The sequence below is a fragment of the Phaethon lepturus genome, unplaced genomic scaffold (genome assembly GCF_000687285.1).
Source record: "Phaethon lepturus isolate BGI_N335 unplaced genomic scaffold, ASM68728v1 scaffold29610, whole genome shotgun sequence".
In the NCBI taxonomy this organism is placed as follows: domain Eukaryota; kingdom Metazoa; phylum Chordata; class Aves; order Phaethontiformes; family Phaethontidae; genus Phaethon; species Phaethon lepturus.
In genome coordinates, this window is record NW_010513089.1 from 4,805 (window position 1) to 22,926 (window position 18,122).

The 18,122-nt window shown below is 42.5% G+C and overlaps 1 protein-coding gene across 1 annotated transcript; it reads right to left on the reverse strand.

The window, feature by feature from the left end:
• Nucleotides 1-1,255: 1,255 nt before the first annotated feature.
• On the reverse strand, nt 1,256-9,330 carry LOC104622470 (chromosome unknown open reading frame, human C2orf71). The gene is made up of 2 exons (XM_010289265.1): nt 5,579-9,330; nt 1,256-1,385 (listed from the first exon to the last, which is right to left on the reverse strand). The coding sequence occupies exons 1-2, from the start codon at nt 9,328-9,330 to the stop codon at nt 1,256-1,258; spliced, it is 3,882 nt and encodes a 1,293-aa protein (XP_010287567.1).
• Nucleotides 9,331-18,122: the final 8,792 nt, after the last annotated feature.

The window sequence follows — 18,122 nt, forward strand, 5'->3', positions numbered from 1 at the left end:
AGTGTAAGACAAGCCTCAGTTCCCCTATCATGAAGGTGGGCAGGAAACGCTAAAAACTGTGTGAATGTGAACCCAGACACCACCACCAAGAAAACAGTAGGAAAAATTAAAACTACTCCTATCAACATAGGACTATAAATGGCTCTTTTTCTGGATGCTGTTCTGTACTAAAGTTGCATATGAAAACAAGTAAAATTAAATTAATTAAAATTACATTAATTAAAATTTGCATCTTAATTGTGATAATAAATTAGTTAGGTGAGCAAGATACAGTAAATTCTGAAACTGTATTCCAGTGGGTGCTGTAATAGCCTAGGATTAATCGAGTGTAAATAACTTGTGTTTTTATTAACAAGACTCTGTCTAAACTCTTCAGTGAAATTACAATAAAACCCCTCAAACTGCATAAATCAGAAAGAACGTAAACCTCTTTCAGGAAGAACAAGATTCTCTATGCTAGCGTTCTCTTCCTTTAGGAAAAAAAAGACACATATCCTTAGGTGCCTCAGGACTTACAGTGTTGTTTGATTGGGCTATTACAAAACTACTCTAATCAGGATTAAGCCTTCTACCCTGGAAACCAGAGGTGATGAGATTACGTGATAATCAAAGTTGATTTAGAAGATCAAAGCCTTTTTGAGGGAATAAGATTCCTAATTTTATTCCTCTAAAAGGGCTTATTTTGTTTTAACTTGTATTTGACCTTATTGTCTCTCTGTGCATTGATAAATACCTAGTGTAAAGATGTGGCTTTGCTGAAGCCATTGATGTTTTTGCAATAAAATTCAATTGGTTCAGGATTTTACCTCCCCACTGGAAATGTCACAACAGCCACTTTTTACAAAACTGAAACTGCGATGCTTCCTGAATAAACAACCTGTCAAATAGTGATAATTTCTGAAAGGTTTTGGACTCCTTTAACTAGACAGGGAAACAAAGGACTTGGCTACAGGTCCTGTCTTTATCAAATCAGTTTGCCTCAGACTCGCCCAACTGCGAAGTCTTTCTATGGCTCACTGTAAATCTTTGAGTTAAACCGTAAAGTGCAATCCAAAGGAGAAGCGGCTGGCTGCCACTCTGCTGATGCTTCCTGAGGTCGTTGGGGCTGGTTGGGGTTTTTAGATGCAAGGTCGTCATATTGTTTCCTCGCAAGAAAAAAAATGAAGCCACGTTTTGGAGGCTTGGGTAAGGCTGCTTCCTCCGCCTGGGGCCTCTGGCCTCGCTCGTGCCTCTGCCTTCGCAGGCGCTTCTGCTGTCAGTCCCTCTGCAGCCCCTGGCCCATGACATAGAGCTCGGGGTGGGAAGCGGATCTGTTGGATTCTTTGATTTCAGGGACACAAGGGCTGTTCCAAGAGTCGCCTGCTTTTCTGGGGCTCTCCTCCAAGCTGCAGAAAGAAAGGTGCTGAAGTTAAGAGGCTAATGAATTGTGACTTTTTTAAAACAGCGCTGATTAGACCACGTTAACCCACAAAGCTCAAATGCTGCACGATGCTATGGGGTTCTTTGTCTCCTCCTGTATATATGCTTTTTATATGCACCATGCAGATTTTATTCTTGTGATGCCAAATGCACTGTACGGTCCCCTCCCAAAACTCTCTTGGGAAGCAAACAGTTCGGATGTTTAACAGGGGAGCGGTATTAATCTGGGTTCGCTTGCAAACAGAGACAGATTTGAGCAAAAAGTCTTGTTCCGAACTCTGCTGGAGGAAAGGTATTACCTCTGTTATGCGTCTGCTTAGTGTGGTTAAAGCGATTTCTGAGTATGCCAGCGTGACTGTGGGATGTGTATTCTGGTGGTATAAATCTGCCGCTCTGGAGACAGGAGAACTGAGACACAGAACGTGTAAATGATGTTCCTGAGGTCGCACTGGCAATCTCTAGAGGCACGGGGACTTCATGAATCAAGATTGATTATAGCAGTGGAGCTAGTTATAAATACTTTAGGCCATGGGCTTTCGTGCTGGAATGTGCCCTGCGTTGCTGTAACTAATTAAAGTGGTTTAAGCTCAACATGAGGAAATATTCCAGAGTTATCTGGGAACCATTATTGTATTTTAAGTACATAAACTGCTAAACTGAATTAGCTTTCGACTACAGACAAGCTGTTATGTTCCTACTCTGACTGCAATGATTCAGACTGCTGAATGGAGGGATTTGTGATACCAGTCATGAAACTAATCCAGATTAAAATATCCCCCAATTGCAGAAGGTCTCACTTGGGCTACTTGCTTTGGGCTTGATTCAGTCAACCCAATCCATTCTCAGGCCTTCCTTGAACAATATGTTAAAGGCAATAGTGTTTAATCTTCTATCTCTCCTCTGCCTCTTGGGAGATTAGCAGTCTTGATGAAATATTATTTTGTTTAACTGCATATGCAGAAATCCTATTACAGATTACCAGGATTTCTATGTACATGTTATGCCTTGATAAGATGCCAATAACTGCTGATTGCTGTCAAATGACCAAGCTTAGAAATCAGCATAGTTATCTCAGTCTGTTCATCCACAGGCTGTCAAAATGGGAACCAGTTGTACCGCCTTGAGCACTCAAACCTGAAACTCTTGTCCAGCTACCCTAAGACTAAATACAAAGGCTCTAGCTCCAGCCCGAGTTAGGGCTAATGATGTTTTAAGTCCTGATATTCCTTAGAGCATGGGATGAGCAGGAGACATGCCTAGGAAAGGAGCACTTTTTGCCTTCTACAGGAGCAGTGAGTGTGCAGGAGACACGCAAATCTGCACCCAGCACTGACATTTAATGCCAGCTAGCAAAATGAGATAGAAGTCGCCTCTTTTTTTTAGTGTTTCTGCTAAAATGGGGTGGGTGGGAGAAGGGACTCAGCTGCCTGATGAGGGACATGTTGCTTGTACAAGATCCTATCTTTAGCCATCTGCTTCTCAGAAAATGGATGTTTTAATTGGGCATGGAAAAAGTGGAGGGATATATCCCGGAGTTCGGGAGCATGGCAGAAACTGGCTAACTCACTGGTTTTCAAAACATTTTACCTATAAAAGAGTGATGCTATTGCAGGTTTGACTCTGCCTCCCCTCCCTCCTGCAACTAGTGCTAATAACACCCTCCCCCCAGCCCCAGACAGCAAAAAGGCATTGTTATTCTTGGAGAGGAGAGATAGAGCAAGGGAAGGAATGAAGGAAAGGAGACTGACAGCTGGGTGGGAATAGCTTGTGAATTTGAGGCCAGATGTAAACATGGCCAGAACAAGGATATTTAGGAATACAACATCTGGTTTAGAGAGACATTTTGAATTTTCCCTTTGTCAGCTGAATGAATTGCAAAGCAGAGGAAGCCCTGGATGCTTAATGCACTTGAAGGAGAAAGATGGATCAGGGTGTGGTGGTTTATCTGTTATGGCATCTGCTGCAAGAGCAGGGGTCAGCATCTGTGCATGGCGATGTGGTGCTCACAGCTGTGGCAACCTCTCTGGTCCTCAGCAGGAGGAGATGACCAGCAGTGATGTGAGGGGCACTCAGAGCTTTTGCCACATGCTGGCTCCTAAAATGGTCCTTCCCTGCCCATCGGCACATTTTCTGTGATATTCTTATTAGGTCATTCCATGCAAGATCTGTAAAAGTTTACTCCAGGCAGCTTATTTTAAGTGTAAGAAAACACACAGTAGTGTATTACATCTTAAATCACTGCATGTGGTAACTAATGGGCTAAATTTCCCTTTTGCTTATATTGATATAAATTTGGACTAACTTAGTAAGGCTACTTTTGATGTTCATTTGTATAAATGGTAAGCCGAATTTGGCTCAGGATATATTTCATTCTTCCAAAGTGCTATATATCATAACACTAAGATATGTATTTTTTTTCGTGAAAGGGGTGATTTTATTTACAATGGTTTTTTTATATTACTCTCTATGCTCTGACAGACTACACTAGAAAGATGATACACCCCACTGAAGCATATATTAGCTAAAGATTTCTAATAGACTGATTTTAAAATTGATCCATAAAACTGCCAGGTCTTTTGTCTTGCAAGGTTAGGCATAAAGCCTCTTTTGAAAACATATATTTTTGCTAGGAGGCACTGGAATACACGAAGCTGACTTCACACAGTACATAACAACAACAGAAAACCCAGCTACAATGTACAGGGCTTTTAGGAAATCTTCAAATATCAGAATATAATGCAATATCAAAACTGGGAATGCAAAACAGTTTGCATTTCCCAGTGTTTTTTGCATGTTTTCTTCACCACATTCCACAACTGTCAGTGTGGGAAACTTGGTCCTTATTCTGTCTTTGGGGAGGGAATGCCTGGACGCCTGACTTCAGTATCCATATGTGCCCCTGTACTCGCAACGCACTGAGTGCTTGTGTGCTTACAGGCATAGTTTTATCTCCTATTAGGGTTGGTCTTGCAATCCCTACTCATGGGGATGATTCATGTGATTTCAGCTGTTCTGTGTCAAGAGTGAAAATACTCCTCACATGAGGAAAGGTTACCTGAGAAGGGTTTTAATCTTCTTGCGTAGCTTAATGCTTAATGGACTTAAACATCCTAAGATGCTAAGAAACTAGAATAACAACACTTTGTACTTCCAGGCTGTTAGGCTGATCTTTGAACGTATATTCCCAAATACCCTTTTCTGTTTCCCGGCTGGTTTTGTGACTGTTTTTTTTGTTTTGGTTTTTGTTTGTTTTGTTTTGTTTTTTTTTTGAAGTGGTAGATAAATTTTAAAGCTAAGCCAAAATTCATTTAAAAATGACCACCAATGGTTGCAAACGTGGAATTGGAGTGTGTTGATGCTTCAGCTTCTTTAAACTGACTTTTTCAGAGCAATGGATCTCCAGTAGCCTTGGGAGGTTTTTCCACTTTGAAAACTGGGTTTGGGCTGTGGATCTATCAATCAGGCTTGAAATGAGCACCTGGATCTGAAAGCCTACATGAGAAGCTCAAAATTTCAAGCCACAGTTATGTCCGTATAGATCCTTGCCTACACATTATCTGTCCATCATTCTTGCCAGCTGATTTGAAACATTTTAATACAGATGTCAGCTGAACAGTTTACTGGCTTGGAGGCTGATGTTAGGAACGACACCCTTCCTCTTGGTCTAAGCCTGCCGTCTCATGGTTATTTAAAGACATTTATAACCTGAGGGTTACTTCCAAGCTTGTAAGAATTGAATGTGGCTGTCCTTAGCCCCCACAGAAATAAGGGGAGTTCTGTGCCATGAAACCAACACTGAATTTTCCCTGGAGTGCCTGTCACAGCAGATGTGTTACTGTAAGGCTTGTGCAAGCTACAGAAAGTTAACTCTTCCCTTTATTCAGACTGGTAGTCTACTGAAATCTGGGGCAATAGAATAGAATAGAATAGAATAGAATAGAATAGAATAGAATAGGAATAGAATATTTCAGTTGGAAGGGACCCACAATGATCATCTAGTCCAACTACAGTGTTATCTTTGCCCAGACATCTATTCTGCACGTGAACTGGGCACTTTTCTGGGAAATCTCATGACGACATTAAATTCACACCAGGAGTTTAGAAAACCAATGCAGTGCTATACTTCTGCTTCCTTGACCTAAAGTGGAAAGTTCCTTACCTTGCTTGGTTAAGCGCAGGTTCGCTGCTGGCTGTTAGAGGAGCTGGAAGATGAAACTGGACCCCTGGTCGGCGGTCAGAGAAACTTCTTCTTACGAACGGCTGAGGATTGGCAGCACTCAGGGTTAGCTTTCTGGTCTGGTCTCCGGGCTGCCGGAAAAGCAGGCTGCTCTTTTGGGAAAGCGGTGAAGCTTCAGGCTGGCTGGTTACCTCCACAGTGGGTTTGTTGGATACCAGTGGAGGTCTGGCTTCGAATAAGGAAGAAGTGGCTGGGCAAAATATCGAACGTATATTGCTGCCTCTCTTGGAGGAGGAGAGCTGATGCTCGTCTCCAGCATCCAGCCCAGCTCTCGGCCCCTTGTAGGAGCGGGATGGGGAGGTTGGTGGGGAGGGAGTGGTGGGGAATGGAGGGGGGCTCGCATCTCGGCGGTAGGCTGGGGAGCTCAGCAGCTGGGATGGTGTTGGTGAGTTTTGCTTGTGCCCTGCGGGAGGGCTGAGCGGTTTTCGCTGAGCTGGAGGAGAGGGCAGCTTCTTCTGCGAGGGTGGGCTGGGCACCCTAGGGCTTGCAGGCGGACTGGGTTTCCTCTGCATGGTGGGTGAGCTCGGCTGTGGGCTGCTGAAAGCCTGCAGAGAGTGTCTGTGGTGTGTTGGGGGGCTGACAAGCCGTTTCTCCATTGGTGGAGAAGAAGGAGGAGTTCTCGTTGGGGAGACCCTTCTGGCAAATGCTGAGCCTTTTTCATTTCTCCTGAGCAAATTGGGAGAACCACGCTTCTGGTATTGCACTGAAGTTGCAGGTGAATTGGGCTCTTTGCTCTCTGAGCTGTTGCTGTGTGGTTTGGAAGCCCTAGTGGGATTTTGAAGAGGAATAATTTTATGGGTTTGCTTGTACAAATCTGCAGCCTCCTTTCTCTGGGTTGCTAATATCTCCTCCTGGCTAGGGATGTGCACATTGGTAGGGTTCAGCTCCAGAGAGTACCTCTGCAGTTTCTCGTCCCCTGGTCCAGTATTCCTTAGACCTTTATTAGTCATTGCACTGGGGCCACTGATACTTTTACTTGGCAATAAGTCAATGGACTGAAGGGAGGCTTTCATTTTGGGGGAAACTTGTGCTCTCTTAGTAGTATGAAATTCCATTTTGGTGGGCTTTTTGGCATTTGAAGAGTTTCCTTCTATTCTTGCAGTTTCTTCAGGCTCAGATAAATCAAAAGAAGTGTCCATTAACATTTCAGGTGGTGGTGGTGGCAGGTTCTCAATGTCTTCATCAGTCTCTTCCTTCATGTCCTTCTTGCTTAATTCTGCAGCTGGTGCAGGAGGAAAGGCATTTGGAAAGCTAGAAGAAACTCCATTGGTGTTTGAAAGGTTTGTGTCTTCTACTGGTGAAACACGATGCTTAAGATTTAAAGGTGCCAGGCCTTTCTGAAAGGGAATGGTGGGTGGGATAACTGGAAGTCCGAATTTTCTGATGCACTTTATTGGGCCTAAAGATCTTAAAGGTGCGGCTTTTACAAGATCATCAGTAGGACTGAACGTTTCAATAAGCTTTTTGACAGACTGTCGTGGGGCACAGCTGCTGCCACTGAGCATTTGTGTTCCAGGAGGCTCCTTCTCTTTGCCTCCTGATGTCTCCTGGGTGGGCACAGTAGCTCTTAAAGGCTTCCTGCCTCTTTTTTCATCCAGCTGATTGGCAGGATTTTGATCAACCATGAACAAAGGGACTTTATCCTGGTTAGGCAGGATGCTGAAATTTTTTGAGAGGCACGCCTTCAGTTTGCTAGAGGACTTAGCTATAACTTGCTCATCCTGTAAATAAGGTGCTGCTCTTAATTTCCAAGGCTCCAGGCTCCTATCTGTATCCTTCTTCCCATAAAACATTTCCAGCCTTTTGCTGAGCTCTTTTTGAGTTCTCTGAAGCTCTATGAGGGTTGGGTCCTCTGCCTGGCTTCTGAGAGATTCTTCTGACCTGGACCGTTGTTGTTTCCTAAAGGTTTTCTGGCTGCCTGTTGCTGTACTGGGCCTTGTTGCTAGGACTGTTCGTCCGCTCTCATCCTCTATCCATTCTTTACGCCCAGATTTAGCTGGGACAAACTTGATTTTTTCACTGATGGCATCTTTCATCTTCAGAATAATTTCCTCTGTGTCTGCATTCTCTGTCTTCTTGATGGACTGCCTTTGTGTGTTATCAGTGACCGCAGGCGAAGACAGGGGCCTCCTTGGCAGGGCATCCTTCCCTATATCTGATAAACTTGTGCTGTCGTCATCCTCCCCCAGGGTGCTCCCTTCATCCTCATCATCATCGGAAGGAAAATCTGTTGATTCACTGATTTTGAAATGTTCACCTTCCTGAGTAGAGTCAGACTGGAAGAAGTTATAAGAACGGCTTTTGCTCAAGCTTGCATATTGAGGCATGGTAGAAAGGCCTTCTGGTACTCCACCCTGGCAAGAAGCCACTTCCCTACTCTGCACGGATGAATAAAATATATCTTTAAAATGCCTTTCAAGTGCACAGTCATGGGATGCAGCTGTGCCTGGTGACATTGTCCCATCACGCACATGCTCCACTGTTCTGGCGTGCTTTTGGGACAGATGTCCGTGTGCACAGGAATCACAGCTTGCTTGTCCTCCATGCTGGCTGAGAGCACTGAATTCTTTGAGGGATTCATTGTCCACACCAATACCACTGTCCTCAGAATAGAGAGTCCTGTCATCACCGTGGGGCTGAGAGGATCCCACTGTTGAGGCCTCAAGCAGTCTTACTGTCCGTAGCAGGCGCTCATCAAAGCTTTGTTTTGCTTTCAGTTTTCCTTCCAAGTTGCTTGCAGCAGATTGCAGGTAGCTGCATGTCTCCTGCAGGGCATCGGAGGTGAGGGAGGCCAGTGTTCCGCTCAGTAACTGCATTTTATTGACCGTGTACTGCAGTAGTTGTTGCAGAAGATCAGGGTGTTCCTTCAAATCACCTTTTTCTGCTGGCCATGCCAGATTTGCGCCTATGTCTTTGAGAAGACTTTCCCCATCATTGGCAATTTCTTCCAAGACCTGGTTGATTTCATCAAAGCGAAGCACTAGAAAGCTTACCATCTGCTGTAGGAAGAGTTGAGTCTGGGTAGCCTGGTTGGCCATGTGAAGTATAGCTTCATACTTTGAGAGGTTGGGATTTAAGTAGGCATATGCACTCTGATGAGCCTTAACAAGCAATTCTGGGAAATCTACCTTTTTCTCTGTCTCACATGGGGGCAAAATGGACTTTTCTTTAATTTTGCCAGGTCGACCTTGCTTTGCCAGCTTATGATTTTTTTGCTTCTTTCCTTTCTTTGGGATTTGCTTTGCATTGCTTTCATTCTTGTCATCCCAAATGGAAGCTGACGCTTCTGATTCACAGGAGCTTTGCTTTCTGATCTGTATGGCCTCAGTGATATGTTTTTGAGACTCAATCAGTTCAGACATAACAGCTTCAGCATCTGTGGCTGCCCTCTCAATTTTCTTGTCTTCCCTGGAAATCTGGGGATCTGAATGATCCTTGGAAGATAATTGCAAATTATCATTTTTGTCCTGCTCTGATAGTTTATCCTCCTTTTCTCTCTGGATCTCATATTGGTGGAATTCATCAATATTGTAGCAAGATGAACCTTTAACAAGCAGTGGGATTCCTTTATCTCCTGGATCAATACGCAAAATACTTTTGGGTTTATTCAAACTCTTAAGACCACTTCTTGCAATAGTATTAGCAATGTCACTGTGAGAGGGTGTGCAGCCCATCCTTTCTCCGTCTTTGGCTTTATTTTTGATTAAAAATCCAAATGAACTAGGGAAAATAAAACAAAGAATCAAACTCACTGTTTCATCCCGAACTGCAGACTGGCATTTTTCTCACGAGTTTTCCATCACAATCCCAGTTTTGCTGTCAGTTTTCATGGTTAGTTGCCTCAAAATCTCATGTGCTTACTGCCCAGGATCTGCTCTTGAAGTCCCATTGTAAATTCCCACTCAGGTTTTCTTCTTCAATTCAAAAAAGGAGTGTGAAAGCTCTGCTGGATTTAGAGCTAATGGATTAAGAGGACTTGCGTGCCTCACTTCTGCCTTGACAGATGTCCACTACAAATAAGAATTTAAGCTCATTAGGGTAAGCGGGCACCAGCCAGTCAGCATCCATGTTGTATTTATAAAGGCAGACTTTTTTCCTGCACTATATTGGGAAGCAAAAGGACTTGGTACCTGTCCCTCCTTTTTTCACTTGTTGCAAAAACATAACATACAATTGAATGCAGACATCCAGTGGAAGAGACTGTATTTTGAAACCTTTTGAAAAGAAACTACTAGAACAGTCATGTGAATGCCACTAGATACTGCTTAACTAAGAGAAAGTTGACCTTGACCCAGTATGTACCCACTGGAGACTACAAGACACAAAATCAAATGCGTTAGAGATGCCTGTTAGACTTTTGCCTCTAGGGTCTTAAAAATTTTCCCCTACTTGCAAGTGAGAAGCTGTTTACCTTTTCCTTCTAAGACTTCCAAATGAGATTTCCCCCCTCTCCCCCCCTCAGGTGATCATTCTTGGAAAGTATTTTTTTGTCTTCTAGATAACTTCCCAACCTGAAAAGCTGAACTGCACAATAACGTAGTATTTGTAGAATAAGTTTTGCATATGTTGTTAAGAAGGTGTCTGCATCTAATGGATCTAAACTGTAGAATTTCAGATTAAAGAAAAAATTAAAAGTTGTCATTGAAAATGCTGTCAATTAAAATTTCCACAGTGTTCAGTGACATCATCAGACTTAATTTGAGAAAAAAAAGTTAAATCACAGGCTGAATGGTGAACTTCAAACTTTCAAAATTATGAGTTAGCCACACAAAAAAATCATATAGTTTTCTATAAGGTAATAAATCTTTTAGAAGAAAATTCATTTCTTCCTTCCTCTGAGTGTCTTGGAGAAAAAATTGAATGTGTTCTTTGCAGTCACAAAAGTGACTTGCTTACCTTTATTGCTTTTTCATCAGCCAGGGCTTAGTTCTCTTAACTGCAAGACTTTATGGGTTAAAACAAACAAACAAAAAAAATCTAAGAAATTAAAAATGTAGACCCATTTCTGAGGAAAAAACCCAAAACTGCTCTTTGAGTCACTTCTAAGGTTGGGACAGAATAATCCCACTCTGAAAGAGAAGTTCAAGATGCCAAAGTGGGAATTGGAATACTGTGATTAAGCAGAAGATACTTACATTTTCCCAGTATTTATTTATGAAGGGAGGTATGTGGATGAGGGTGATAATAGCCATCACCGCCAGTTTCCCTCTTCATTACTCGGACTAGCCTAAATGGTTTCATCTTTTAATTTCCGGATGCAGCTTTTCTACCAAAGGTGGCCATTTCTCAGTGTTGCAAAGGTTGCAGACAACAACGGCCAACTCTAACGCTGGCTAGGAGCCTGCAGCTTCTCTTTAGCGATGTGATTTCTAACTGCATGCTCGCAGGTGTCTTGTCTGATTCCCAGAAACCTCCGCATGCTGCCAAAAGCATTCTCAGACTTCAAAGCGCTGCTTATGTGATTCATTCCTTAGTGCTGGACTGCAATAGCAGCATATCTACATGGAAAGGTGTTATTCTCTGTAGTCTTGTTGTTCAAATAATTTTTTTCTGTTCGACAGGGGCAGCAGAACTACCTTTTTTTTACAGAGGACAAGGCAGAACAGTGATTTCCAGGAACATTTTTAAACTCTATGTGCTTTCTCTAAAGTAATTTTTCTGGAACACATAAATTGTTCTTAATATACATAATAGCGTAGTCATTTCCCTCACTGCTTTTCTGGAACGCATCAGGTAATTACTTCTTGGCTCTGCTTCTTGCAAGTCACGTAGCTCATGCTCTTGCTGCTTCTGTGTCTTGCCACGATGTGGTTTCTACAACAATGGTCCCAGCTCTTCTTGCATTCCCTTTCAGGCACATATCTAGTGTGTTCAGAGTGGAGAAACAGGGCATATTTAGAGCCTGAATGGAGCTTCATCCTAGTGATCCTGCAGGTCAGGGTGTTATAGGTCTCCACGATTAATCAAGGAAAAACACAGCAGACCAAGCAACTAGCCTTAGTGTACCTCTTCTGTTTACAGTGGGAGTTGAGAAACATCTTTATGGAGCTCCTTAATATTTGTGCTATGAGATCTCTTGTGACTTTTCTTTGAAAAGCAGTTCCATTGTTTGCAGCGGGAATTTTGACAATTATCTCCATGTGAGTTGTTGTATTTGGGAAGTTCTTTTTCTTCACTTTTTCCTTTGATTTTACTATCATGTCACATTTGTTTGTTTATTTCTGGTTATTTTCAGGCTATGCATTAACATCCGCAGGAAATACATGCATGGTTAAAAAAAAGCAAAATCCTTGTTTATGTTTATTTATTGTTTTAAATATTAATATTAAGCTGATATTAAATTTATTATTTATTTATTATTAGATAGAGATCCAGGGGCATAAAAGTCATGTTTCAACAAGGTGTGTGTTTTATACTAACTTTAACTGCATGTATATGCAATATGACTACTTAATGTTGCGTCAAACTTTTAGATTCTGTGAGAAAGCAGGAACTTTGATGCACCTGTCTACAACCACTTATGAAACTCCATTTTCCTCATCAATATTTTTATTACTAAGTAGTCATATATAGGCTTTACAAGTCTGAGGCACTTCAGAAAAATCCAAATGCTTTACCTCATGGAAAATGCTAAGGGAAATGCTTTGTCTCATGGTCACGCAACAAAAGAGAAGACAAAATGAGTAAGTTAGGTAAAAAACAGTGGTAGAAGAGAATATCTATGAGAATGACAAGGAAATATTTTTGAGTGTGAGGGGATTAGATGCATTAGTAATCTGTAATATATGATTGTTGTATGTTGATGTCATTTCTGGTGCAGTTGCTATAGTAACGTATTTTGGTTTGCAATGCTACTGTTTGCAGAACACAAGCTGAAAAGGGAACACTTAGTCATGTTCAGGTAGATGCCCAAGTGTTGCTATGTGTGAACTTTCTGACTTTAGCAATTTTACAAGTGTGCCAGATGAACATGAAACTGTGTTTGAGGAACAGAGCCTAGGAAAGCACCAAAAATAAGATAATTGAGGATAAAAGGAGCCTTTCCTTTGCACTTGGATTTTGTTTAGACTGCCTTTTCTCTTCCTTTTGTATGCTTTCTTCCTACTGTTAAAATTGGCAGTATTCTCATTTCGAGAGCACTCCTGAAGGGAAGAACGTAAATATTCAAACCCCGTCAGACATCATTGGTGCAGTAGATGATAAAAAACAAAGATTAGCCTGAAAGTGGCACTATAAGTGCCCTAGAAAAGACAAGAATAAGCCCTGAACCTGGACAGAGATGTGTGGTACTCAGACTCCAGAGGTGTTATCAATGCTGTAACCATGAGATGGATTTTAGGACCTTATGAAGGAAGAGTCAGTTGATTAAAAACTGGAAGAAGTTTCAGTGTAAAACCAGTAACATAAGCTTAAAAATTATGGAAAGAAGGAAAAAATGATAACGAGGGACTGCTTTTAAGAGGTTGTGGGATTTAAAAGGGGAATGCGCATAACTGTTCTTATCGGGTCTTAAAAATTTAAGGTTTGTATTTGTGGATGACTTCTGAGGAAACTGAATTTCTGCTTACTGAGGGATTACAGAGAGCTTGAATGATAACAACAACTTCGAAGAGCCATTTTACTCTGAAAGAAACCTGCTTTTTCTTCTTTTATATCAGCAAATTGAATATAACTGGGGAGCTGTTCATATTGTTGGCCTAGATATCACTAAGCAAATAAGAAATTGCTGCTTTTTATTTCAGCTTCTCCTGCGAGCTGACACTGTTCTGGAAGATGGAGTAGATTCTCTCCTTTCTGTAATCACTAACAGAAATACTTAAAAAGCTTCATCCTGTTTCCCCTGTGGAAACCTGTTGACGATGGTAAGGAATAGGAATATCATGGTTTGAAGGAAATCTAGTTGCAAAGAATTAAATGAAAACAGTGAGTCTATACAGAGCCTTTATTAGCTGTGATGGTGCAAGTGAAAGACAAAATTCATATTGACGCCGGGTCAAGGATAAACTTTTCAGAACTGGCTGTCTGAAGCTCAGCTCAATGCCTTCTCTTTCTTTTATTTCTAACTTCTAAGTAAATTCCTTCAGACTGATTGCATGAGACTACAAATGTGAACTCAATCCTTTCAGAAACCTGTTTTGCAAAAGCAGAATCTTTTCCTTTTTTTTAAACAGCAGCAGGACAAGAAAAAACAGTTTTTCAAAACAGGTAGGAAACTGGTTTCCTTCTCCAGCAAAAATACTTTATAAAGGAATTAACAGAGGAAGAAATAGAAGTAGAAATTTAAAGGGAGTCAGTTTTGGGGGTTGCCTGCACATGGCTGTTGGTATACTCAGATGACCCAAAGGAGTTGAGAAAAATTGCATGAGCTTAACACCACTTGAGGTCATTGGTAGTTTTATGAGCTATATTTACATTTGTCTAGTATTTTTGGAATGTGTATTTTGGTCACTTTGTTTTAGTTTCTCTTTGCTAAGAAATCCATGGATATTTAAAAGCTTGCTGGCTGTCGTAACTAGTACATTCACGGCTGGTTTCAATGGTTAAGACAGTGACTGCCAAAAGGTAAGAGTTAACACCAAGAATTGTGTGAAACAGCATAGAGCTTTAAGTATAGATTTCTAGAGTTATGCAAATCTAGAAAATTAAAAGGGGATAGTCCTATTAGCCTAGGCAGTGGTTACATCAGTTCTCAAAAGTGGAAGCAGGTTTGTGGTTGTGGAGCAACTTCCAGGAAAGCGAGTTTCTATCAGGTGAGGGACTGGCAATTCAACAGGCAGGCAGCGGCTCCTGCCATTTCTAGTGGAAGGTGGTAGTGTTGATTTGGGATCTAGAAGTGAGGTCCAGGTGATTTATAGTCCTGAAAAATATCCCAGGATACGATAGAAAAGAGACCAGCTGCTTAGCCTCATGCCTCTTCCCATTCCCAGTGGGTTCCCTCACCTAAAGCGTCTCAGGGTTTCCTTGAAAACTGAGATAAATACAGCATTCCTTCTGGCTTCCTCTCGCAGAGTGTCTCAAACCACAGTGTGTGCACAAATAGCTGTGTGAAACCACACCGAGCCCGCAGGTAGCCTGGAGCATGGCAGTTGCTGCCCGGCAGCACGGTGCGCCAGGGCAGCCATCCTGGTGTGAGCTCTGACACACGCATGTGTGAAGCGGGCATTTACTCTGGAGAAAAGAGGACCTTTCACTGCCTGGGCGCTAATGAGAGAGGAGCCAAGTGGCTCCTGAGGAAGTGCTAGGCTCGAGGCAGTGGATCCAGAAGCGGTGGGTGCGATGTGAGGAGCTGGGAGTTGGCACATAGAGCAGAAACTGGGAAGGGCGTTGGCTGACGCTTGGAGGGAGGAAGGGTGGCGTGTCCCTTGGGAAATAATGGGCAGGGCTGGAAAGACTGACAGTGACCGGTAGCCTTTTGCGTAGGAGAGAAATGCCTTGACTGCGGGTAGATACACAGCTTCCTTGTTTCACACCCAGCTCTGAGGGTAGCTCCTGGAGTATCCGTCACCCTCTGAACATACTTGCTGTTCTGAAGCCACGTGAAAAGTGGTACGTAAGCACACTCGCTTTCAGAACCTTTCTGCTGCCCTCATCCTTGTTCCAGAGTGGCTCTACTGGAAGCTGCAATGTCTTCGAAAGCCATTTAAATGATCCCTTTCCTCTGACACATAAATTTATGAAGATGAAGGAACTGGTTAGTAATGCCGTATTTCTGCCCAAAGGAGAAACAAGAAGTGAAATAGTATTTTAGTTAAAAGAGGCTTGTTGCTCACAAGCATCATTTCCCCATCTTCCTCCCAAGGTGGTCAGAGCTGCTGCAGCCCATTGTTTTGAGTTCTCCAGGTGCTCAGCAACTTTGCTGCCCATGGCATTACCGAATGAGTCAGACAGGATAGGCTGAAGAGACTTTTATTTAGACTCACATCCTGGTACGTAAGAATGGCTGAAAAAAACTTACTGTGAAAAGGTACAGAAGGAGGTTTAAAGTGTTTGGTTTGTTGGTTGGTTTTTTTGTTTTGGTTTGGTTTTTTTTATTTTCATTGCAGGACCCAGGGATGAACGTCAGGACAGGCAGGGTTTTGGTCAGGCAATGGTGTCTAGTCTTCTTTGTGGCTGTAGCGCTAAGTCACAGGATTCACTCTGAGCTAAAGTCACAGAATCACAGAATCATTAAGGTTGGAAAAGACCTTTAAGATTATCAAGTCCAACCATCAACACTACACCACCATGCCCATGTTGCCTTTACTGCTCCAACCAGCAGGATGTTCTAGAAACTGAGATGCTTTGTTAGGTGCTTGCTTTTATTTTCTAACATAAAAGTATTTACACCCAGTTTTACCCTCGTATTCAATGTTACCTTTTAATTCACACACCGTTTTCCATGGTTTATTGCAGATGGCAACCATACCCTCTCTCAGCTTTCATTCTGCTTCATTAAACAAGCCATGCTTTGGTAATCTCCTAAAATAGGCTGTTCCTTTCCTTGACTGTGCTAGCAGATCATCTCTGGACATGCTAGATTAGCTGCCTCTCGCTGAAGAAGGGTGGTCAGAACTGCGTGCAGTTTCCCAAGGGGATGGCAGAACCTGCTGGCATGAATACTTTCCTGCCACAACTCTCCAGTTATGCACCCAAAGATACGTGTTTGCTTTTTATGCCATTGCATCATATTGGTAATGATGTTCATTGTGTAACTATCGAGTACGATGGCATCTTTCTCTTCCTCAGTCACTTCCATATGATGATCCTGTACATCAATCTTATTATTTCATTCCTTTTTAACACCAATTCTTTGCAATTTTTTTGGTCTCATCAGTTTGCTGTTTTTTCTGCCAAAATCATTAAAGGAAAACATGAAACAAAAATTACTTCCAAGAATAATAGCCCAGGATGTCATCAATAGCCTCCCTCATCCCAGCAACTTTCCATTCAACTCTACTCAACTCTGTTTCCCATTGTGCTTGCACTTACCTCCATTGAAGCTCTCCTAAATTCTAATCTTCTCCAGAATTGCTAATAAATTCCATTTCAGGCACTTCACTACTGACCATTATTCAATATCAGACATAAAATATCTCCTTTGCCCAGAACATCAAGCATCTTTAAAAAAGCAGACAACAACTGCCAATACTAAGCTCACATTCGATCTTGCTTACAACCATGTCTTTGCTTATACTTCAAAATCTTTTTCTCAAGTACCCTTTGAGGTGAAAATAGCTAGCCTGCATTTTCGGGATTACAATTTTTCTTTGCCTTTTCTGAAGTATGGAACATTTCTGAGAAACGGAAGAATTACCTTAACTTTTCCCTAGCCATCTGCTATCATGTTTACTGTCACAACTGCAACTCCATGTTCCACTTTCAGTTTTCAAGACTCTGGGATCTGAGAACACTTGAGACTTTTGACTTTTCCAGTACTTCACTTGAGGTAATTTCCACTTGTCAGCCCTTTAATACTATCACTAGAAAAACAAAAAAAACGTGGTTATAAACTTCAGTTATATTTACTTAATATTGACCCACGTTGAGCATAAAAATATACCAGGACTTTTCTGAGTTTTTAACCAGGTCAAATTCCCCTCAAGCAGCCTGGTCTATAGCCATATGAAAATGGGTTTACCATTGCATAGGTTTCTTAGATATTACCAGTTTTTCGATTTAGATCCTTATTTTGAAGAGCTACGAATGTCATCTATCTGGAATTCTGTAAGGCCTTTGACACAGCCCCTCCCAACATCCTTCTCTTTAAATTGGACAGATATGGATTTGATGGGTGGACTGTTAGGTGGATGAGGAATTGGTTGGATGATCGCATCCAGAGGGTAGTGGTCAATGGCTCAATGTCCAGATGGAGATCTGTGATGAGTGGTGTCCCTCAGGGGTCCGTATTGGGACGAGTACTGTTTCATATTTTCATCAATGCCATAGACAGTGGGATCAAGTGCACCCTCATCAAGTTTGCCAAAGACACCAAGCTGAGTGGTGCAGTCGACACGCCTGAGGGACAGGATGCCATCCAGAGGGACCTGGACAAGCTCGAGGAATGGCCTGTGTGAACCTCATGACGTTCAACAAGGCCAAGTGTGGGGTCCTGCACCTGGGTTGGGGCAACCCCTCATATCATTACAGGCTGGGGAATGAAGGGATTGAGTGCAGCCCTGCCGAGAAGGGCTTGGGGATACTGGTGGATGAAAAGCTGGACATGAGCCGGCAATGTGCACTTACAGCCCAGGCGGCCAACTGTATCCTGCGCTGCATCCAAAGCAGCATGGCCAGCAGGTTGAGGGAGGTGATTCTGCCCCTCTACTCCTTTGTGGTGAGACCCCACAGAGCATCCAGCTCTGGATCCCTCAGCACAAGGAAAGACATGGACCTCTTGGAGCGGTTCCAGAAGAGAGCCACCAAAATGATCAGAGGGATGGAACACCTCTCCTATGAAGACAGGCTGGGGGGGGTGGGGGTGGTCAGC